The 22042-nt window shown below is 41.8% G+C and overlaps 1 protein-coding gene across 1 annotated transcript in view; it reads left to right on the top strand.

Annotated features, from left to right (window-relative positions):
- The window catches only part of NAIP (NLR family apoptosis inhibitory protein), a 100300-nt gene that overhangs the window by 73496 nt on the left and 4762 nt on the right, over positions 1 to 22042 (top strand). Inside the window, exons 11-15 of the mRNA XM_073584038.1 lie at positions 1811 to 3937; positions 7731 to 7910; positions 11686 to 11847; positions 17487 to 17573; positions 19184 to 19351. Of these exons, the coding sequence (XP_073440139.1) occupies positions 1811 to 3937; positions 7731 to 7910; positions 11686 to 11847; positions 17487 to 17573; positions 19184 to 19351 (2724 nt within the window). The remainder of the gene's footprint in view (positions 1 to 1810; positions 3938 to 7730; positions 7911 to 11685; positions 11848 to 17486; positions 17574 to 19183; positions 19352 to 22042) is intronic.

A 22042-nucleotide genomic window follows, 5' to 3' on the forward strand; every position in this document is an offset into this window, starting at 1 on the left:
CATATTCAATGCCCTTGCTGATGGAAGGAGGTTTGCACTCAAAATCTCACGATACATGGCCCCATTCATTCTTTCATGTACCCGGATCAGTCGTCCTGGCCCCTTTGCAGAGAAACAGCCCCAAAGCATGATGTTTCCACCACCATGCTTTACAGTAGGTATGGTGTTTGATGGATGCAACTCAGTATTCTTTTTCCTCCAAACACGACAAGTTGTGTTTCTATCAAACAGTTCCAGTTTGGTTTCATCAGACCATAGGACATTCTCCCAAAACTCCTCTGGATCATCCAAATGCTCTCTAGCAAACTTCAGACGGGCCCGGACATGTACAGGCTTAAGCAGTGGGACACGTCTGGCACTGCAGGATCTGAGTCCATGGTGGCGTAGTGTGTTACTTATGGTAGGCCTTGTTACATGGGTCCCAGCTCTCTGCAGTTCATTCACTAGGTCCCCCCGCGTGGTTCTGGGATTTTTGCTCACGGTTCTTGTGATCATTCTGACCCCACGGGGTGGGATTTTGCGTGGAGCACCAGATCGAGGGAGGTTATCAGTGGTCTTGTATGTCTTCCATTTTCTAATTATTGCTCCCACAGTTGATTTCTTCACTCCAAGCTGGTTGGCTATTGCAGATTCAGTCTTCCCAGCCTGGTGCTACAATTTTGTTTCTGGTGTCCTTTGACAGCTCTTTGGTCTTCACCATAGTGGAGTTTGGAGTCAGACTGTTTGAGGGTGTGCACAGGTGTCTTTTTATACTGATAACAAGTTTAGACAGGTGCCATTACTACAGGTAATGAGTGGAGGAAAGAGGAGACTCTTAAAGAAGAAGTTACAGGTCTGTGAGAGCCAGAAATCTTGATTGCTTGTTTCTGACCAAATACTTATTTTCCACCATAATATGCAAATAAAATGGAAAAAAAACAGACAATGTGATTTTCTGGATTTTTTTTTCTCAGTTTGTCTCCCATAGTTGAGGTCTACCTATGATGTAAATTACAGACGCCTCTCATCTTTTTAAGTGGTGGAACTTGCACTATTGCTGACTGACTAAATACTTTTTTGCCCCACTGTATGTATGTGTGTATATATGTATATATGTATATATATATATATATAATATTATATAACAATGGGAGCCCCAGTTAAAGGGGAATACAGCCTCCTTCACAGGTGAATCAGAGCTGATTTGAGCCTGATAGTACCCGGTAATTATGCTATGCTGGCAGAGAACCAGTGATCATGTTACTGCCAGGCCCTGGATAAATCTCGGCAGTTTCAATGCTTTTGTATGCTGCATTGCGCTTATTACATGTAGCTGGCAAAATCAAAGACAAAAGCGGTAATAAACTGCTTCTGTCTTCTAACGACTGGGGAAATAGACCTCCTCCTGATAGACTGCAGGAGCTTTAAGCCTGTGCCATAAATTTACAATAATACTGGCTTAAAGCCTAGGACCAACCGCTGTAAATTTACCGCATTCTGTTGTTAACTGGTTAAACGTGTCATATAAAATTCTTTCAATACTTATATCTGAAATAATATCAGTCATGAGGACCACTGAACAACATTTAACATGGCAATTTTAAAGGGGTTGTTCACTACTTAGATATTGATGGTATATCCTTAAGATCGGTGAAGGTCCAACATCCAGAACCCCAGTGAACAGTGCACGGAGCAATCAATATCTAAGTAGTGGATAAGCCATTATGATACACTTTCTTTTTATAATGGGTCTATTGTTTAAAATCTACCGTGTTTGAAGGCCCCAGCGTTCTGCTTTCTTTACAATAATTATACATTTTTTTATTGGCAGATTCAGACATCCACAATGAATTCTGCCCTGTTGAAGTCATGGAGTTAAGAAAATCTCTAATAGAATTGTATAATGATCCAAAATTCAGAAAATTACAACCATTCCCAAGTTCTTCTCATGTTTCTATTGATTTGAGCTCACTATTTGCTGATGTTTCTATTGTATCTAAGAGCATCACAAACAAGGCATTGGGTGTCATGACATTACCAGATATTCTAGCAGATATGAATGACATCACCATGATAGAAGGGGAAGCCGGCAGTGGTAAAACCGCTCTTCTTAGAAAGATTGCTCTTCTGTGGGCCTCAGGATCCTGTCCTATACTCAGTAGATTTAGTCTTGTGTTTTATATTTCCCTTTCTTCTGTTGGGAGACAGCAAAGTCTGAGAGATGCCATCTGTCAACAGTTGATTGGATCTTCAACATCACTGACAGAAGAAAGTCTGCAGGAAATTATAAAGCAGTTTAAAAACCAGGTTATGTTCCTCTTGGATGATTATGGTGTGATGGACTCCCTTCCAGAATCCATAGAGGCACTCATAAAGATGAACCACTGGAATAGGTTGAGCCTGGCAGTCGCAGTGAACACTGATAAAGGTCGGAATTTTCGCCAATACGCAAGGGCTACACTCAGCATCCAAGAATTTCCCAACAGTAGCTCCATTTATATCTTTAAAAATCTTTTTTCACACAATTTATCGATTGTGGAAGGAATTACAATGAAATTGATATCTACAAACACATTGCAACTGGTTTTGAGGTCTCCACTTTTTGCTGTTTACCTATGTGTCTTATGGATACAAGACCCAAATGAAAAAATATCAGTAGACACATTGGTATGGAAGTCATATCTGATGCATATCTTTTTGAGGCATTCTACTGAAACTAAAACCATCAATGCTGTCGTCCTTTCATGTGAGGAACTTGCAATTAATAACCTCTTTAAGTCACGCTTTGAATTCACAAATGAGGACTTACGGGAATCTGCAGTGAACATCGATGATGCTCTTAAATATAAAATACTGAGCATGTTCACATCTCAGAGACTCCATCCCATTTTCAGATTTTTTCACCCATCATTTCAAGAATTTTTGGCTGGAAAACGAATGAATGAACTTTTGCAGTCTGGAGATGCAAGAGAGAATGAAAAAGGCCTGACGTTTCTACGAAGCATTGATACCATCTCGAAAGTCATTGGACCTTCCTTCTATTTCTTGAAGTATACATGCATGCATTCTCCTGAAAGTACAACCATTGTCATCTCCCACATGTTCAGTTTGCTGGAGAGCAGTGATGCATTTCATTGTCAGAGAGACAAGAAAAATGTTCACCTGCAACAGCATCCTGAACTCGAAATCATGGAAAGTTTTTTGAGTTTATCGAAAGTCATGGAAAATTTTAAGAGCCTGATGCCTAGCATGGGATTTAACAATGAATCTACAAGTGATGTTATACTGACTAAGGCAATTGCATTAGCTGAAGAGAGTAACCATCTCTCTTACTGCGCACCCATCATATTGAGCTCTCTCAAAGGAAAAACCATATCTTTGATTTTGTCATGGCCAAATATAGGACTTCTTCGATTTTTTCATAGATATCCGGAAGGATTATGGTTATTGAAGAGAATGGAAATAGTCGTTCCTCCTGCTAATATGGGTTTTAACATGAACTTTTTGAATACCGAGAGCTTCAAATCTCTTTGGTCTGTGCCAACAGTTGATGCAGACTACGCCAATGCATTTGAGCTTACATCCAGTTTGCAACAAAAGGCACATATGCCAGCCTTGGAGTATTTGGATATAAAGATTAATGACCTTTCAACACTGGGCTTCAGTCCTGAAATTCACAGAATCTTGTTGCTGACCATCAAAGTGGATGGTTGTCCTGTTGAAAGCGACAATATCCTAGTTAATATTATGTTTTTCTGTAGTCTTTCCATTCAAATTGATCTGGACTTGAACAATTGCCCAGGATTTCTTGAAAGTATGTGGCCCTGCATAGATCAATACAAAGGTTCCATTACAAGCCTCAAGACCTCATTTACAAAGCTGACCATAGAAGACCAAGAATTAATTGTATATCTGACCTCATTGCAAAGTCTGAAAATCATTTCAGTTCCACCACCAGGTGAATATTGCAGATAAGAAAAGCTTGAAGGTTAAATGTATTAAGTTTTATTTCTTCAGATTGGTCCCCCACAAACCCTCATGTCATACTGTACTTGGCGCCAAAGAGTCTACCAGCTTGTAATACGCTGACCTTTTAATTTAACTCAAAGGCATGGGGAATAGGTCCATCAAATTGCAGCCATCTGCTCAGTATTGCTGGGTATTTCAGCATAGTCCCGATACAGTGAATGTGATAATGCTGCATTACTTCACAGTCTACAGGGTGGGCCATTTATATGGATACACCTAAATAAAATGGGAATGGGTGGTGATATCAACTTCCTGTTTGTGGAACATTAGTATATGGGAGGGGGAAAACTTTTCAAGATGGGTGGTGACCATGGCGGCCATTTTGAAGTTGGCCATTTTGGATCCAACTTTATTTTTTCCAATGGTAAGAGGGTCTTGTGACACATCAAACTTATTGAGAATTTCACAAGAAAAATAATGGTGTGCTTGGTTTAACGTAACTTTATTTTTTCATGAGTTATTTACAAGTTTATGACCACTTATAAAATGTGTTTAAAGTGCTGCGCATTGTGTTGGATTGTCAATGCAACCCTCTTCTCCAACTCTTGACACACTGATAGCAACACCGCAGAAGAAATGCTAGTCTAAGTAGGTCAGATTCCTTGTAGGAATGCTCGGACCTGACACCCATAATGTGGTGGTGCACCATCTTGCTGGAAGAACTCAGGGAACGTGCCATCTTCAGTGCATAAAGAGGGCAACACATCATCATGTTGCAATTTCAGATATCCAGTGGCATTGAGGTTTCCATTGATGAAGAATGGCCCCACTATCATTGTACCTCATATACCACACCATACCATCAATTATGGGTGTCAGGTTGGAGCATTCCTACATGAACAGTTTCCTGGAAAGTGGATTGGTGGTCGTGGGCCAGTTGAATGGCCACCAAGGTCTCCCAATCTGAACCCCTTAGACTTTTATCTTTGGGATCATCTGAAGGCAATTGTCTATACTGTGAAGATACGAGATGTGCAGCATCTGAAACAACGGATACTGGAAGCCTGTGCTAACATTTCTCCTTTGGTGTTGCTATCAGTGTGTCAAGAGTGGGAGAAGAGGGTTGCATTGACAATCCAACACAATGGGCAGCACTTTGAAAACCTTTTATAAGTGGTCATAAACTTCTAAATAACTTCTGAAAGAATAAAGCATTAGTTCCCAACATACCAGGGAAAATTTTAGAGGGATGGGCAAAGCAGTTGGGAGATCAAGAAGGGGAAGAAAAAATCTTGAAAGGGTGGATGGAGATGAGGAAGAAGATGGTAAACGAAATCTGGAGAGACACTCAATACAGACTTGTACATAGGGCCATATATGGTTTCAATTTTTTGAATATTAGACAACAAGGCAAACTGGTGAAATGTCCGAAATGTGATACGGAAAGAACGGACTTATACCATGGGATTTGACAGTGCGGAAAAATTGAGGGATTTTAGAAGCAAGTTCAGGGGTTGAATCGAATAATTTTGAATAGAAACATGGAGCTGGAACCAATGGCTTGGCTATTCCATTATCATCATCAGGATGGCGGGGATAAAGTAGGGGGTACAGTACCATCTCTCTTCCACGATATAGTCATGATAAGTAAAAGGGCAATTCTCCAGAAATGGTTGGTGAGAGAAATTCCCTCGAGAGAAGAGGTGATAAGCCAGCTGAAAAAAACGCTCATGCTGGAGAAAGTGGTGGTGGAGAGGAGCAAGGAAAAATCGACAGCAATTTTTCTCAGTAAATGGAGAAAGTTCATAAGTGGTATATGCTCAGAAGAAGAAATAAGGCAAATAATGTTAACATTTGTATCTACTGAATGGTATATGAAGGAAGATCTGTTAGGATCCCTAGGTAAGCTGAAATTATAGGGGGAGGTTCTGAGGCCGAGTCGCAAGGGCAGTGGGAGGGAAGGAGGGAGGGGAGAAGGGATAGGGTTGTTAAGTAAGTTTGGATTTAAGACATAAGAAACTGTTGAAGGATGGGAGGAGGAAAACAGGAAGGAAGACTATATGAGGAGGAGGAGGTGAAAGAGGCAAATTGGAAGGATTTTGTGAATTTATTGAGATTCCTTGATAACTATTACGACGTTTGATATATTTTTGTATGCCAATACTTATCCTTTCTATTCTATAATTTGTATATTTTATGTAAGAAAATCAATAAAAAGTTGGTTTAAAAAAAACCAAGCACACCATTGTTTTTTTGTGAAATTCTCAATAAGATGGATATCGCATGACTCTCTTCCCATTGAAAAAAATAAAGTTGGACCCGCCATGGTCACCACCCATCTTGAAAAGATTCCCCCCTCCCATATACTAATGTGCCACAATCAGGAAGTTGCTATCACCAACCGTTCCCATTTTATTTGAGGGTATCCATATAAATGGCCCACCCTGTATATTAAGTAAATTATTTGCACTGAACTGTGTTCAGTGAAACATTGAAGAGGCTGCAGCACTTGCTTAAGTGCACTAGCCCTTTTAAATAGTTAATTGAAGAGGGTGCCAAAAGTTGAAGCCCCATAAATCTTATATATTGATGTCCTGTGCTTACAATAGACTGTCTATAGTCAGATCCCAGAAAACGATAGTTACATTCTAGTGTGAGCAGGGTCGGACTGGCCGACAGGGAGAAGGGTAAATCCCCCGATAGGCCCCTCTGCAGGAGTTGGCCCTCACCTTTCTATATAAGCAGTAGTTTGCACAATGCACTGGATTTACTATGTACAGACAAAGCCAGCATATAATCATTTATTTAGCAAACTACCCAGTGTGTTATTATATGGAAGCAGGGGTAAATTTGTGAATGGGAGTAATGCAATATTTGCATGTAGCTGAACTGTGGGTCCCCATACTCATTGTTACTGGTGAGCTCTTGGCGACCCAGTCTAATGCTAACTGTAAGTATTATAAACCAGGCTAAGGCCTCTTTCACACTTCAGTTTTTTACAATCAGTCACAATCCACCAGGTTTTGAATAAAACGGATCCTCAATTGGAGGATCCGTTTTATTTCCCCATTGACTTCCATTAATGGCGGATTGTGACGGATTGCCGTCCGTTGCATCCGTTTTTTTTGAGGATCCACCAAAAGTTGCTGTCCGTCTCCATCCTCAAAGATTTCAAAACGGAGCTTGCAACGTTTTTTTCTCTGGCGGATCCTCCAGACACTCATTTATCCCGAAATTCTTTCTGGGTGCCGCACAAAAAAAACAATCTCTCTCTCTCCTGCGATTCCTTTAAAATTTGACATTTGTCGGATCCGTCAAAATAACGGACAGGTGGCATCCGTTGTCATCAGTACTAAAACGGAGCCGCCATCCGTCCTTTTGGCGGATTTTGACTGATGCAAAAACTGAAGTGTGAAAGAGGCCTAAAATGTTATAAGACAGAAGGAATTCCTGACATAGGCCTTGAATATAGTGTGAAAAAAACCTAACGATTACAAAAAGTGTCATTACCAGCTCACTGTACACCCATCGGTCTTAGCTGGTAGAGAAATGACCACAAATTCAGAACCTGCTTTCTAGTTATTGTATTCCTTTATGCTGAATTATGACTGCTGTACAGAAAATAGTGAGAACATTGTTGGTATGGGGGACTATATTCTCCTCATGTCTGCCGTAGGGGTAATGTCGCTTTATATTTGTTTGCTACAAGATATCTCCAATGTGCATTTGATGCCGCTCATGTTACTTATACTATTAAATAGCATTATTAATTTTTTTTACAGAATTTGTACTTTCCAACATACATTCTTTCAAAGAATTGAAAGAACTGGTGGTGATCTGTCCTGTAGGTGAAAAGAAATGGGAAATCGTTAATGTTTTATCAGATGAATTTAAAAGCCTACACAATATTGAAAAAATTGTGCTCGAGAATATTTGCATTGAAGGACAGGCCAACAGATTAGGTGAGTTTATACATTTCTAATATTTATGCACGTTGTGTTTTACTTTTGTGAAAAAACCATGTGACAGACACAAGCAACTAAAAACCGAGGATTCAGCAAACTTACATCTAAAATGCAAATACCCTAAACTCTTCATCCATGCTGCTGGTTGGTCTAGCAGATAATAAAGTCCTCAAATGCAGACCTTAAACTCCTCTGTTTTATATGTCATATAGGGGTCTGACTGTACGTTTAAGAGCAGGTCCAGGAATCCACTCATAGGATTGTGTGGAACCCGGCATTTTACTATAATACGGTTTATGAATATACAGAAACAACAACGCGTTTGCAGAACTGTTTTCCCATGTGCCCAAATTATGTTGAAATTGAAGAAAAAAAAATAGCCGATAACGATTGCACAGAGCATTAATGTATGAATATAGCTAGCCCCTGGACTGTTATATTAAGTGTCTTCTGGTAGAGGCATGCAACTGAGAAATTCCCGAGATACACTTCTGATGCATGTTTGTGATGTATGTGTTTTTATTTAGTTGTTTTTTTTTGTGGTGTTCTTTGATGCATTTGTGTGTTTCTGTTTGGTTTCAAAATGCAGAATGAAAAATGTCAAGTGCATAACTAAGAATATGCAACTAAAAAGCCCAAAAAATGCACCCACTATTGACATTGAAATTTGTGAGAAATTTAAAGCACCGTTCCAGCGCTTTTTATTTTACCTCTAGAGTGGTGACACTAATTTAAGTTCCCAGTATCTAGTATCTTTTTACCCGCCGCCACCTTCATCTTTTTATTGGTGCCACTCTGGTCATCTTCTGCAGGTTGTGACTGCCAGTGTTTGCTGGTTGAGCCAGAAGTCACTACTCGGTGTAAGTCTATGAGAGCCAGAACGAGGTTCTCATAGACTTACACTGAAAGCTTATGACTAGAGTTGAGCGACTTTGGTCGGATCAGGTTTAGTGAAACCCGACTGAAACAAAATTTGTTTCAGATGAAACTGGTCCGACTAGGGCAAAAAAAGTCGGAGTTTCGTCCGAAACCCGACCCAAATGCAAGTCAATGGGGAATAAAAGTCGGTATTGAGTGGATGAATGTCATCCGCTCAATGCCAACTTTTATTTCCCATTGACTTGCATTGGGGTCAGGTTTCGGACGAAACTCCGACTTTTTTTGCCCTAGTCGGACCAGTTTCATCTGAAACAAATTTTGTTTCAGTCGGGTTTCACGAAACCCGATACGACCAAAGTCGCTCAACTCTACTTATGAACGTTACCTTTGTCTTCCGGTAAGGTGTGACCACAAGTTGGCACCACAGGAGCAGAACAGCTTTGGGACGAGCTGAAGACGATACGTAAAATACTAGGGTCGGAAACCTTACTTTAGTGGCTCCACTCCAGCACTGAAATAAAAATAACATTGGAGTGGTGTTTTAATGGAAACCACACAGCACAATGTTTGAGAATGCACTAGTGCAAATGAGCAATTTTCCAGCACAGGGTGAATTCACTCAAAATGCAGTTTTTGAGCCAAAGCCAAACATGGATCCAGGAGGAAGGAGAAGACCTTACAATAAATTCCCCTTTCCAATTACATCCACTCTTGACTTTGTCTCAAAAAACCTGTTAAGGGTGAGTGCACACAGTGCGGATTCACCTGCAGATTTTTCCGCGCGGATTTGCAGGTAAAACCGCAGGTAAAGTGACCTGCGGTTTTCCTGTGGATTAGCCAGCGGTTTTCCCCTGCGGATTGACACCTGGGCAATGGAACAGGTATCAAACCGCTGCGGAATCCACAGAAAGAATTGATATGCTGCGGATTTAAAATCGCAGCAAATCCGAGCGGAAAATTCCGCAGCATGTGCACTGCGGTTTTGAAATCCCATTGACTAACATGGTACTGTACATTGCTTGTGGATCTGCTACGGATCTGCAGGGCCAAATCCGCTGCGGATCCGCAGCAGAATCCGCAGCGTGTGCACATACCCTGATACTTATATAATACAAACCTAACAATATGCTTTATGACAAGCTACCAATACTTTCTGCATAGCCTCTTGGGGAAGAAAAAAACTATGTTTTGTGCTCTTTTAATTGTTTGTGAAGGTTTTCTGTACAAAAGCACTGCAGTCAGATATTCAAGGGTAAAATCTAAAACAGTACAGTACTTAGTAACTACCAGCCTGTTAGTTCTTAGGCTCATAGTTAAAAATATAGTCCCTTTAAGGGGGTTTTACACATAGCGATATCGCTAGCAATATCGCTAAAGCGCCACCAATTTTGTGACGCAGCAGCGATATCGCTACGTGTGATACTTACCTCCAACCAGCTCCCCCGCTGTCTGTCGCTGATCGTGCGAGATCGTGCAGCTCCATTTCTCATCAGGCGCTTCCTGCTGGCGCCGACGAGCGACGTGTGGACGCGGGCAGGAGGGCGTCAGGATCGCCGCGTCTGACAGGCAAGTATCGTCCCCTGTATCACTGCTGCATCGCTGTGAGATCTGCCTGTGTGGCAGCTCACTTGCGATCATTTAGCGATGCACCAGCGATCCTGACCGGGTTGTATCGTGGTCGAGATTGCTGCTGCATCGCTAAATGTAAAGGGGCCTTCAGTTCAGAGGTCTCCAACCTTTCTGACCTTGAGAGCCCCATTGAGATATGAAAGAGGGCCGCGAGCCACATTTAACTCTGAAAGAGGGTCACAAGTCACATTCAGCTCCCGCCCCCACTCACAGTAGGACTAAACAGAGCCCCCATTATTGATATAATGGCAGCCAAAGCTTTTCCCCTGAAATCACACCAAGGCAGTATGCCAATCCTCAGGATTTTCAATCTTAACCCAATTCAGATCTGCCCTCCAGTGCAGGGCTACACACAAAAGTCACCATCTAAAGATCTACTCTTTATAGATGTTTTCTACACAATGCAATAGCACCAAGCTGGCAGACAGCCGCGAGCCACGCATCATGGCCCCACAAGCCACACGTGGCTCTTGAGCTACAGGTTGGGGACCCCAGCTTTAGGTGATTAAGTCTTAAGAATGCCATTTCTCTCCCATAGACCTCCCCTTGGTGCTGGTTGGCTGAAATGGTAACCAGGGGCCCACCGTCTAGATGCTCCTTGATTAGTAAACTGAAAATAAACTGAAATATTAATGCAGTACAAGCAATAAAACAATCACAGGTCCTCTAGATGAGAGATATACAATTGAAAAAAAAGTTTTAAAAAATAGGTAATTCAATAAATATAAAAATATAAATCATCTTTTAGCATTTCTAATCTATCTAAACAAAATAATGAAAAAAAAAGTATTTTTAAGATCGCCATTCCAATCTTTCAAACTATAAAAGTATTTAACCCATACAGTTAATGTCATAAGGAAAAAAAGAATGCCAGAATTATGGGTTTCTTGGCCACTCTAATCCCAAAAAAGAGAAGTGATCAAAAGTCATATGCACCCAAAATGATACCAATAAATGCTACAGCTTGCTATGCAAAAAGTAAGCCCTAGTAAAACTCCACTGATGGGAAAATAAAAAACTAATGGGTCTTGGAATGGCGCTATAAACCAAAAATCACTTCATATGGCAACAGAACAAAAATGTTACTGTTCGCTGAAGAAGAGGAGGAAAAATGAAAGTGCAGAAATGTAAAATTGCTGAAGCATACATTGAGTTTCATGATCAGATACAGTCAGTTCTTCAACCGCTCTACTGTGTAATATTATTATTATTATTATTATTATTATTATTAATAATAATCTTTCTTTGCATTTTTACATTGCAGCCAACTTTATTGAACATTTCGGTAATCTGACCACCTTTACAATGAGGTGTCCATACTGCCCCGGATTGGAGAAAATTATCGGTTCATTATGTAAGAATGGAAAGATGAAAGAACTTCGTTTTCCGGAACTAGGACTTTATGACAAGGAAATTCTCCATCTGGGTATGATTTCGTTTTTCAATTTTTTTTTTTGTAGGCAAAGGGAAACAAGTTCCACATTCTTGTTTTCAGAGAAAGTTTAAAAAAAGTGTATGATATGTATGTAATGCTGCTACGCTCTTTTTTTTTTTTTTTCTTTTTTTTTATTGGTTATGAGGTCCATTTGTAAAGTGACCACTGGTGGTAGCTGTGGCCAAGCTGCTGCTGCATAACGCCTCGGCACTTTACAGGAAAATTGTGTCCCAGTTCCAATGTGCTATCGTGTGGGGTGGATTACATTCACTTGTAGGCCCAGGGCTGGACTGGCCATCCGGCAATTCTGGCAAATGCCAGAAAGGTCATTCTGGTCGTGGGCCACCTTGCCTGCTACATTGTTAGCAGAATCTGTGTTCTCAAGACACCCATACTGTTAAGAGTTGTGACGGAGCACAAAATCACTGACTCCGTCACTTACCCCAGCAGGTCATGGGTATCATTAGAAATATTGGTCTTGTAGTAAATGTTGCTTTCCTCCATCCAGGGTAATATTAGTAATATATTCCCATCTGGTGCTTGGCGTTGGGGACAGCATGGGCCTGTGCGATTTTAAATGCCAGGGCTGAATTTCAGCTCCAGTCCGTACCTGTGTAGGTTTCAGGCCTTCACCTTCTCCAGGTCTCCATCTTCGGGAGGTGCTGCACATAGATCAAAGGTCACTTGCTTTTTTTCAACACATAAAAGTTTACTGGACAGTTCAAGATCATCAGATTGCAACACGCAGTGTTGGGCACTACACTTCCAGTTCCTTGTTTCCTTAACACAGCTCACCCTCAGCATCGCTATCCATTCCTCCTTGACTAGCCTCGCGTTCACTGGCTCTCTCAGCCCCTGGAATTTCCTGTCCAGTCCAACAGTCCACCCGGGATCCTGGACCTTCCTTTAACGTGGTTCTATGTCCATCATCCTATGCACTCTCCATAGTACCTGTACCGAGCTTCGAGCTCCAGATGTTGCAGGATTGTCCGCCATGAACAATGGATACTTGCTGACGCTAGCAGCCCACTGCACTTGAACTAGACCTTGATTACTGTACTACCCTATCTGACTAACTGACTAACTTTTCACTGGCAGCACTTCTCCGTCCCAATGTGGGCTAAACCTAAACATTCACAATATGCACTAAAATTACAGTAGATTTTGAACATTTCACATGACAAAAAAAAACCTTCCTTCTCACCCCCAATGGGGGTGGTCTTTTTTTGTCCGTTCTCATTCTCAGGTACTCAGAGGCCTGGGAGTTGAGGGTTCTGCGCAGGATCTTAGTTGTTCCCAGCATTGCGCTTTTCTGGACAGAGAGTTCAGATGTTGCTCCTGGGATCTGTTGTAGCCATTTTCCCAACTTAGGGGTCACTGCTCCAAGTGCTCCTATCACCACTGGAATCACTGTTGCCTTCACCTTCCATATCTTCTCCAGTTCTCCTCTGTGGCCCAGGTATTTATCCAGCTTCTCATATTTCTTCTTTCTGATATTGCTGTCACTGATTAGAAGCACTTCTCTTTCATATTAAACTGTGCAGGTTTCTGTTAACAGTGCAGGGGTTTAACTGCTCAACTTAGTCTCTGAAGCGTTACTGCTTTCACAATCTCAGCTGTTCAGTATTAACCAATTCTTGCTTCTATACATACTCACCTCTGGCAATCTGGATTGCCAGTGTTAGTCTTGTACAGCCTGGTGTGGAGTGGAGGAGTCAGTTGTTGGTAGAGGTGTTTGGAGTGTTCATCTGTGACTGTTGCTTGGTGTTTCGGTTGTGTGCAAATCCTCATCTTCTATTTGATTTATCTTCCTTTTCTCCCTGTGTTCCACTATGTTATCTGTGAGTGCATATTTGTATGTTTGGTATTTCATTTATCTCTGTATATCCTTCCTTGTTAGTCTAGATTGTGTATATACATACACTATTACTTCCCTTTTCCCTGGGTGGGGGAGGGAGACAGAGATAGAGCTGATTCAGGAGTTCAGAAAGGTACGTGGCCTCAGTGTCTTCACCATCAGAAGTAATCCAGGGAGCAGGGACAGCTCGCGTGCCCCTAGAGTTAGGGACTAGGAAGGAGTCTGACAACAGAGTTGTGATATACGGTACCCAGAGGCGATACCCTATAGAAATTTCTCCACAAAGTTTATCTCTCGGGAACTGCTCGATATTTTCTTTCGAACAGGTCTGCCAAAGGAGATGCTAACAGATCAAGGGACCCCCTTCATGTCAAAGGCTATGAAGGAATTGTGCAAGACACTGCAGATTTCACAACTCAAAAACCTCAGTGTACCATTCTCAGATGGACGGAATGGTGGAGAGGTTCAACAAAACCTTGAAGGCTATGTTGAAATAAGCGGTGGAGATGTGCTAACCCGATTCTCCTTGTGAAGGAGTACCTCCTTAAGACACAGAAAGCACAGTCCAGGGTGTATAATAGGTCAGACAGGGTGAGACAGTTCAACCCAGGGGATTGAGTACTTGTGCTGGTGCCCACGGTGGACAGCAAGTTCTTGACTAAGTGGCAGGGCCCCTATGAGGTGGTAGATAAAATTGGTGAAGTCAAAAATTAAGTCCATCATTCAAGGAAGAAGCCTTACCAGGTTTACCATTTTAACCTGAATAAACCGTTGAAGGACACAGATCCCTTGGAAGCGCCTTGTTTGGTGGTAAAGTCCAAAGTCAGTTGGGAATCTATTATGATGGTGGACATCTTGTCCCTCTCACAGAAGCAGCAATGTTGGGAACTGTTGCATCAAAATAGACTGGTTTTCAGGTTTCTAGTTGCCAGGTCTCACTCATGTCATATAGCTTGAAGTACTCACAGAGCCTCGTGTTTGCATCAACCTGAAACCGTATCGGATTAAAGCAGCCCTCCAAGAGGTGATCTTGAAAGAAGTGAAGCAGATGCTGAATCTAGGAATCATTGAAGAATCCAAGAGTGGCTGGTCCAGTCCCATAGTGTTGGTGCTAAAACCAGATAGGGAGTGGCGGTTCTGTAATGACTACAGGAAGCTCAAAGAGAACTCAAAGTTTGACACCTACCCAATGCCTAGGGTAGATGAGCTGATTGAGGGGCTAGGACCAGTTCAGTGCAGCACCACTCTGGACCTCACAAAATTATACTGGTAAATTCCCCTGTCCAATCAGGTCAAGGAAAAGATGGCCTTCTCGATGTCAGAGGGATGTTATCAGTACAATAGGATTTGGGCTTCAGGGACCTCTGGCCACTTGCCAGAGAGCCATGGACCAGATCTTAGCACCCCATAAAAAGTATGCGCAGCCTACCTAAATTACATCTTCATTTTCAGCTAGGGCTCGGTAACTCATACTAGCAAAGTTCAAGCAATACATGACACCCTAAGGAAGGCAGGCTTTACCACTAACCCAAAGAAATATGCTATGGAGATAGAGGAAGCCAAGTATCTGGGCTAGGTGGTAGGTATAGGGGAAATAAACCGACAAATAAATAAGGTGAAGGTGGTCCAGAGCTGGCCACATTTCTTTTTGAAGAAGCAAGTAAGGGCATTTCTAGGCATCGTAGGCTACTACCAAAGATTTGTCCCAAACTTTTCCCCGATAGCAGTCCCGCTGACGGATCTTCTGAAAGGGAAGAAGTTGGCTATGGTTAACTGGTCCCTGGAAGCTGAAGTGGCCTTCCATGATCTGAAACTGACCCTCTGTAAACAGCCAGTGTTGGTGGTGCCCAACTGCTCCTGTTGTGAATTCTCTCTCTGGCTTCCCTCTGGTGATTACTGAAGGTAGTGGAGCTGGTCAGATTAACAGAGGGATTGGGATTTCTCTTTCTGAGCTCCCTCTGGTGGTTACTGGAGGAAGTGGAGCTGATCTGATTGACAGAGGCTTGCCACCTGATAATGAGGAAGACGATTGGAGATCTGGGGCTTCTGATTGGGATTTAAGACAGCTGATTCCCTCTATCCCTGCTGGTGATTTTCTTCCTGTGCCTTCTGAGGACTGGTGTCTCCTGCTCTCTCCCTGCATGGTTCAGCTAAGTGGTTCATTTGCTATTCTGTTTGCATTTGATCTGGTTTTGTCTATCTGTGCTTTGTACGGGTCAGCTAGCTCCGGCTGGGGCTGTGCTGAATCACCGCCCATACGTTACTGCTTGTGCCAGTCTGTTTTGTCCCCTGTTATATTGGTCTCTTTTTGCTTTGCTTTCAGAATATACCAGAGTACTGATATAGTGGGGGCGAAGTCGTGCGACTTCAGTGTTTTTTGTGCATCAGACGTGTTGGACTTTTTGCAGGGTTTTTTGCATGATTGCAGACAGTGTCTTTCTTGTCCTGTCCTGTCTAGTCAGTGTGGGCCCCATCGTTTGCTCAGTCTATTTTTCTGCCTGCATTTGTGTTTTCATCTTGTCTCACCGACAATATATGTTTGGGGCTATCTATTCCTTTAGGGTCTGCTCCGGGGCAGTTTAGATTTCCCCTTTCTTGCTTTAGGCTTAGTTAGCTCTCCAGCTGTGCCGAGGCGTCTAGGATCATCGTAGGTACGCTCCACGGCTACTGCTAGTTGTGTGGACAGGATCAGGGATCTGCAATCCGCTTAGTTACCAACCTCTCTGGTTTCTGTGGCTTAGCCTGGGCCTGCTATCCTCGGTGACCCATTCATAACATGCTCCAAAGATATCCAGATGAACGCATCGGATGTTGAGCTGGGAACAATCTTGTCCCAGGAGATTAACAGAGAGGAGCACCATGTGATGTACCTCAGTTGGAACCTGTGCACCTACGTGTGAGAAGAACTACTCTAAAGTGGAAAGAGAATGTTTGGCCATCAAGTAGGCATTGAACACTCTGAGGTATTGCCTGCTAGGTAGTGTCAGGGTAGTGTCAGACCATGCCCTACTGAGGTAGATGCCAGAAAAGAAGGGAAACCATGCCTGAGTAACCAGGTGGTTCCTAGCTCTGTAGGATTTTAGTTTTCTGGTGGAACATAGGACTGGGACACAACATGGGAATGCAGATGCCCTGTCAAGAGTCTATTGTATGTTGGCAGAAGGTGCCAAGCCCCCCTCCTTTGGGCAAAGGTTCATTATGTAAGGTGACAGCTGGACAGGAGGTATGTGGCTCCGTGGTGTCAAGCCATGGTGATGTAGGGCCTGGAGAAGCTGGCTCCAGCACACATAGTGCTGAGAGGTGTTTTAACCCCTTTCCTACATTAGACGTACTATTCCGTCCATGTGACCTGGGACCTAAGTCCCAAGGATGGAATAGTACGTCTAATGCGATCAGCTGCGCTCACGGGGGCTCAGCACCGGTGCCAGCACCAAAACAGGGGGATTCCGACGTTGGCATACTATTATGCCCAATGTTGGAAAAGGGTTAAAGTATATATTGACTTTATTGGCTTGCATTTTCTTATATTGATGTTCAAAGTACTGATAAGACATGAATGTGTTGCCATCAGTCAGGATTTGGCCCAGAAGTTGATAACTAGCTGTCAGGGCGAAGTGCAGAAATCTTGAAAAATAAGCGTCAACACCATAAATGTTGAATTTTTACTTACAGTTAATGTACTTGCTAATAAAAGTTTTAAAACTTATGAAATTCTTAAAATTGCCTGTATTATATGGTAATGTAACTTATCATGTTTTTTCTTTGTATCAAGCTGCTGCCCTCCCCTCATTCACAAATCTCAAGATTTTGGAAATAGAATTTCAATATTGTGTAAACGCTGAATCAACAAAAGAATTTGGTATGTTGTTTTTATTAAATGTATAACGCTAAAGGATTACAATATATGATTTCAGAGATTACTGAGGTCGTTTTATGCTCACCATTTTTCTGCATTGAAAATCTGCACCAGTTACACGTGGAAAGAGTTCTGAAATTCCCATTCACATATAGTGAAAAAAGAAATGTAAGCATAATGCAGAACATACTAATTCCCGTTTATAGGGTAATTATCTTTACCCTCTGCAATGCATGTAAATTAGTGGGGCATTCACATTTGGTTTGTAAAACACAGATGTATCTAAAGATGAGCTGTTGAACCTGGATAAGCAGAGAAACGTCCATGATGCTCCAGGAAATGCTGCATCACCTTTATTCTCCTTATTAGTGTGTGCTTTATGGTTGATTTTCCATAGATTGTACATTTGTTGCAGGTTAAGTATAGACTCTATCTATATTTTCCTCCCAGAATCCCCTTTTAGTTGAGTTTACCATTGCCAACCTTTTATCAGCCCGTTAAACTACTGCTATTGTGAACAGTTAAGCAAGTCAAATATGAAATGATCTCTAAAAGGCCTAAAATTAAAGATTACACATTTCCTTTGTATTTTAGGCAAAAAAAAAAATTGTAATTTTTTTTTTACATTTAAGAAAAAAGAAAATGAGAATATGCAAAAGTTTGGGCATCTTTGGAGATTTGTGTGCTCCGATAACTTTGATCACGGTTTCAGACCTTAATTAGCCTGTTAGGGTTATGGCTTGTTCACTATCATCGACAGAAAGGCCAGGTGTTGCAAGTGATGTTTTGGGCCTGTCGCTGGGCAACACGGACTTTATAATATAATTGTTTGTTTTTTTTCACATAAAATGCAAAGGAAATGTGTTGTCATGATCCATTTTTTGGATCTGTCAGATCTGGATCTCCTCATATCTGAACCTTGTTTCCTTTTCGGTCATCGGGGTTAATATGAGTTTTTGCCCCCGGTGGCCACCGGGGTTACTGCATGGAAACTGCATGTGATTAATTATTTATGCAGGTGGTGACTTCTCCCCCTCCTTCCTATAGAAGGAGTGCAGGTGCTGGAGATCACTGTTGGTTATACACTTGCTCTTGGGAGACCAACCAAGCTGGAGTTCAGGAGCTGAGTTCTGTGGTGCTTCAGTTGTTTGCTATTGTCAAGTGGCTATCTCTGCTGTCCAGGAGCATTGCAGCAGAGCAAGCTAAGTTTTATTTTATTTTTACCCTGTCTGTTGTATCTTTCCTTTGGGTTTTTTTGTGTAGTACACTTTTTCCCAGTCTCACCTCCAGGGGACGGGGTTGGGGGTTTAGCTCAGGGCTAAACAGGAGACAGGGACAGGTTGGGGACTTGGGCCTCACTACCTTTAAGTGTACCCCCAAGTTAAGGAAAGACAGAGCAACCCCTTAGCCTGAATGGCAGTTCAGGGGCCCCTGTTCCACATCACCTGTTTTCCCCTTAGTGCCCCGTGACATGTGTTATCTTTAACTTTAGGCCTTTTAGAGATCGTTTCATCATCAGCTTACTTAACTGTGCACAATAACAGTAATTTTGACCAGTGATGCCCAAATGATACTTTCATTTCACTTTTTCTATTGTGTTCATTTTTATGCAGCTAAAGGTTTAGCTTATCTGGAGCAGCTGGAAGAATTTACATTCCCGGGTGGTCATGGTGTTAGAGAAACTATGGCGTACTTCATGGAGGCACTCCATCGTATGCCCAACCTTGTGAATCTCACCATCCAGTGTCAGTTATTGACTGACAGCAGCCTGCTGGAGTTAGGTAAGAAAAATGTAATCATAAAGGAAAGATGTGAGACCAAACTAGAATTTTTGGGGCTAAATGCAAAACTCTGTGTGGTGGAAAACTTAACACTGCACATCACCCTGAAAAAAAATCCCCACTGTCAAACATGGTAGTGGCAGCATTACGCTGTGGGGATGCCCTTCAGCAGGAACAGGGAAGCTGGCCAGAGCGGATGGGAAGATGGATTGAACTAAATACAGGGAAATCCTGGAATAAAATCTGTTAGACTGTAAAAGACTTTAGACTGGAATGTAGGTTAATCTTCCAGCAGAACAACGACCCTAAACATTCTGTCAGACCTACAATCAATGGATGGTTTATATCACAGGATATTCATGTGTGTGAATGACCCAGTCATAGTCCATAACTAGTCCATTGAGAATCTGTGGCAAGACTTGAAATTTGCTGTTCTCAGATGCTCCCCATCCAATCTCACAGAGCTACAGCTAGTTTGCAAAGAGGAGTGGGCAAAAATGTCAGCCTCTAGATGTGCACAGCTGGTATAGACCTACCCCAAAAGACTTGCAGAAGTAATTGCAGTGAAAGGTGGTCTTACAAAGTATTGAGTCACGGGGGCTGAATTCAAATACTCATCACAATATTAAGAATTATATTTTTAAAACATTTAGAAAGCCATGTATCATTACCTTCACAAATACTTACATCTTTGTGTTGGTATAACACATAAAATCCCAATAAAATATATTTGTCGGTGAGTGTAATGTGAAAAATGTGGAAAAGTTTATGGGGTATGAATACTTTTTCATTGCACTATACATAGCATGTGTAAGTAGATTTGTTTTTCTGGGAGGCCCTTGACTGCAAACACAGGTCCCCAAATGAGGATGGCACATTAATAAACGTGGATATGGCAGGTCTAGAAGGGCATATCTGCAGGTCTTCTTTGCTATATCAGATCACCACAAGTCTCACAGTTCTGGCCTAAGTTACCTCTACAGTCTTAGGCCTCGGCACAGCTTGTTGACATAAGCCACAGTTGCTTTCACTGTCTGAAGCCTCAGCACCACTTAGTGTTGACGATCAGTTCCTTTCACTGTCTGAGGACACAATAAATCCGCCACAGACAGTAGGAGAGCAAGAAGACTTGTTTGACCCAGAAGCTGCAAATAACTAAAACAAATTTGTTTGTTCTCACCCACACTTTTGGTGAAGGCACTTCTCTCTGTTGCCATCCTATTTTTAATCGCCTGTAACCACTTATTTTCAGGACCACTCCTCTTTAGGGGTGCTCCTCAAAGCAGGCCCAGTTTCTCAGCAGTCCACAACAGGTGTCAGGATGTGGGCTGTGGTCTGCCATCACACGCTCTATGATTCTCTAGTCCAGGCCCAACTACAACCTCCAAATCCACTCTGCTCTACTTCTTCTATGTGCCATATCTAGCTAAGCTGCATTATGCCACACGCACTCCTGCGGACCATGAGGCACAACAGATGCTTCTTTATATACTCGCAACAGACTTTAAAGACTTGAAGCCAAGTGACCACAGCTCTCTCAATCATACTCAGCACATGAACCATCATTTCAACAAAGGTGCATGTACTAAGCACATGTAATATGGTTCCTCCAAGAACGATGCCTGTGTGGCACAATGCTGTGTCGCCAACACATAATCATCGCCCTCAACAAGCCTGTGTACCCACCACTCACAGTACAGAATAACATTTTACATAATGTCCCTGCAGTAAAAGTTTGCACAGCACATTTAGTAGCACAAGCTTGGTTACCAAGCTCAGAGCCATATTTAGGAAATTCACACAAGGCGCCTGATTTCTTGAAGGACCAGGACCCATATTACTTTTTAACATATTAACTTTTATATTCTCTTAATATGTCAAATGTTAATAATTATGACCAGTTGACCACTTACTTCACTTGCTTTAAACCCTTCAAGCATACGTCTTATATTAGGGGATTAGTTTATAGTCATGTCCAGGTCCATCTCTTTAACCCCTTCACCCCCAATGGTGGTTTGCACGTTCATGACCGGGCCAATTTTTACAATTCTGACCACTGTACCTTTATGAGGTCATAACTCTGGAACGCTTCCATGGATCCCAGTGATTCTGACATTGTTTTCTCGTGACATATTGTACTTCATGATAGTGGTAAAATTTCATTCAAATAACTTGTGTTTATTTGTGAGAAAAATGGAAATTTGGCGAAAATTTTGAAAATTTCGCAATTTTCCAACTTTGAATTTTTATGCCCTTAAATCATAGAGATACAGCACACAATAAACTTGATAACTAACATTTCCCACATGTTTACTTTACATCAGCACAATTTTGGAACCAAAATTTTTTTTTGTTAGGAAGTTATAAGGGTTAAAAGTTGACCAGCGATTTCTCATTTTTACAACACCATTTTATTTTTAGGACCACATCACATTTGAAGCCACTTTGAGGGGTCTATATGATAGAAAATACCCAAAAGTGACACCATTCTAAAAACTGCACCCCTTAAGGTGCTCAAAACCACATTCAAGAAGTTTATTAACCCTTTAAGTGCGTCACAGGAATTTTTTTGAATATTTAAAAAAAAAAAAAATCTAACTTTTTTTCATAAAAAAAATACTTCAGGTTCAATTTTTTTTATTTTACCAAGGGTAACAGGAGAAATTGGACTGCAAATGTTATTGTGCAATT

The sequence above is a fragment of the Dendrobates tinctorius genome, unplaced genomic scaffold, assembly GCF_039654945.1.
Source record: "Dendrobates tinctorius isolate UK_male_01 unplaced genomic scaffold, ASM3965494v1 ptg000083l, whole genome shotgun sequence".
In the NCBI taxonomy this organism is placed as follows: domain Eukaryota; kingdom Metazoa; phylum Chordata; class Amphibia; order Anura; family Dendrobatidae; genus Dendrobates; species Dendrobates tinctorius.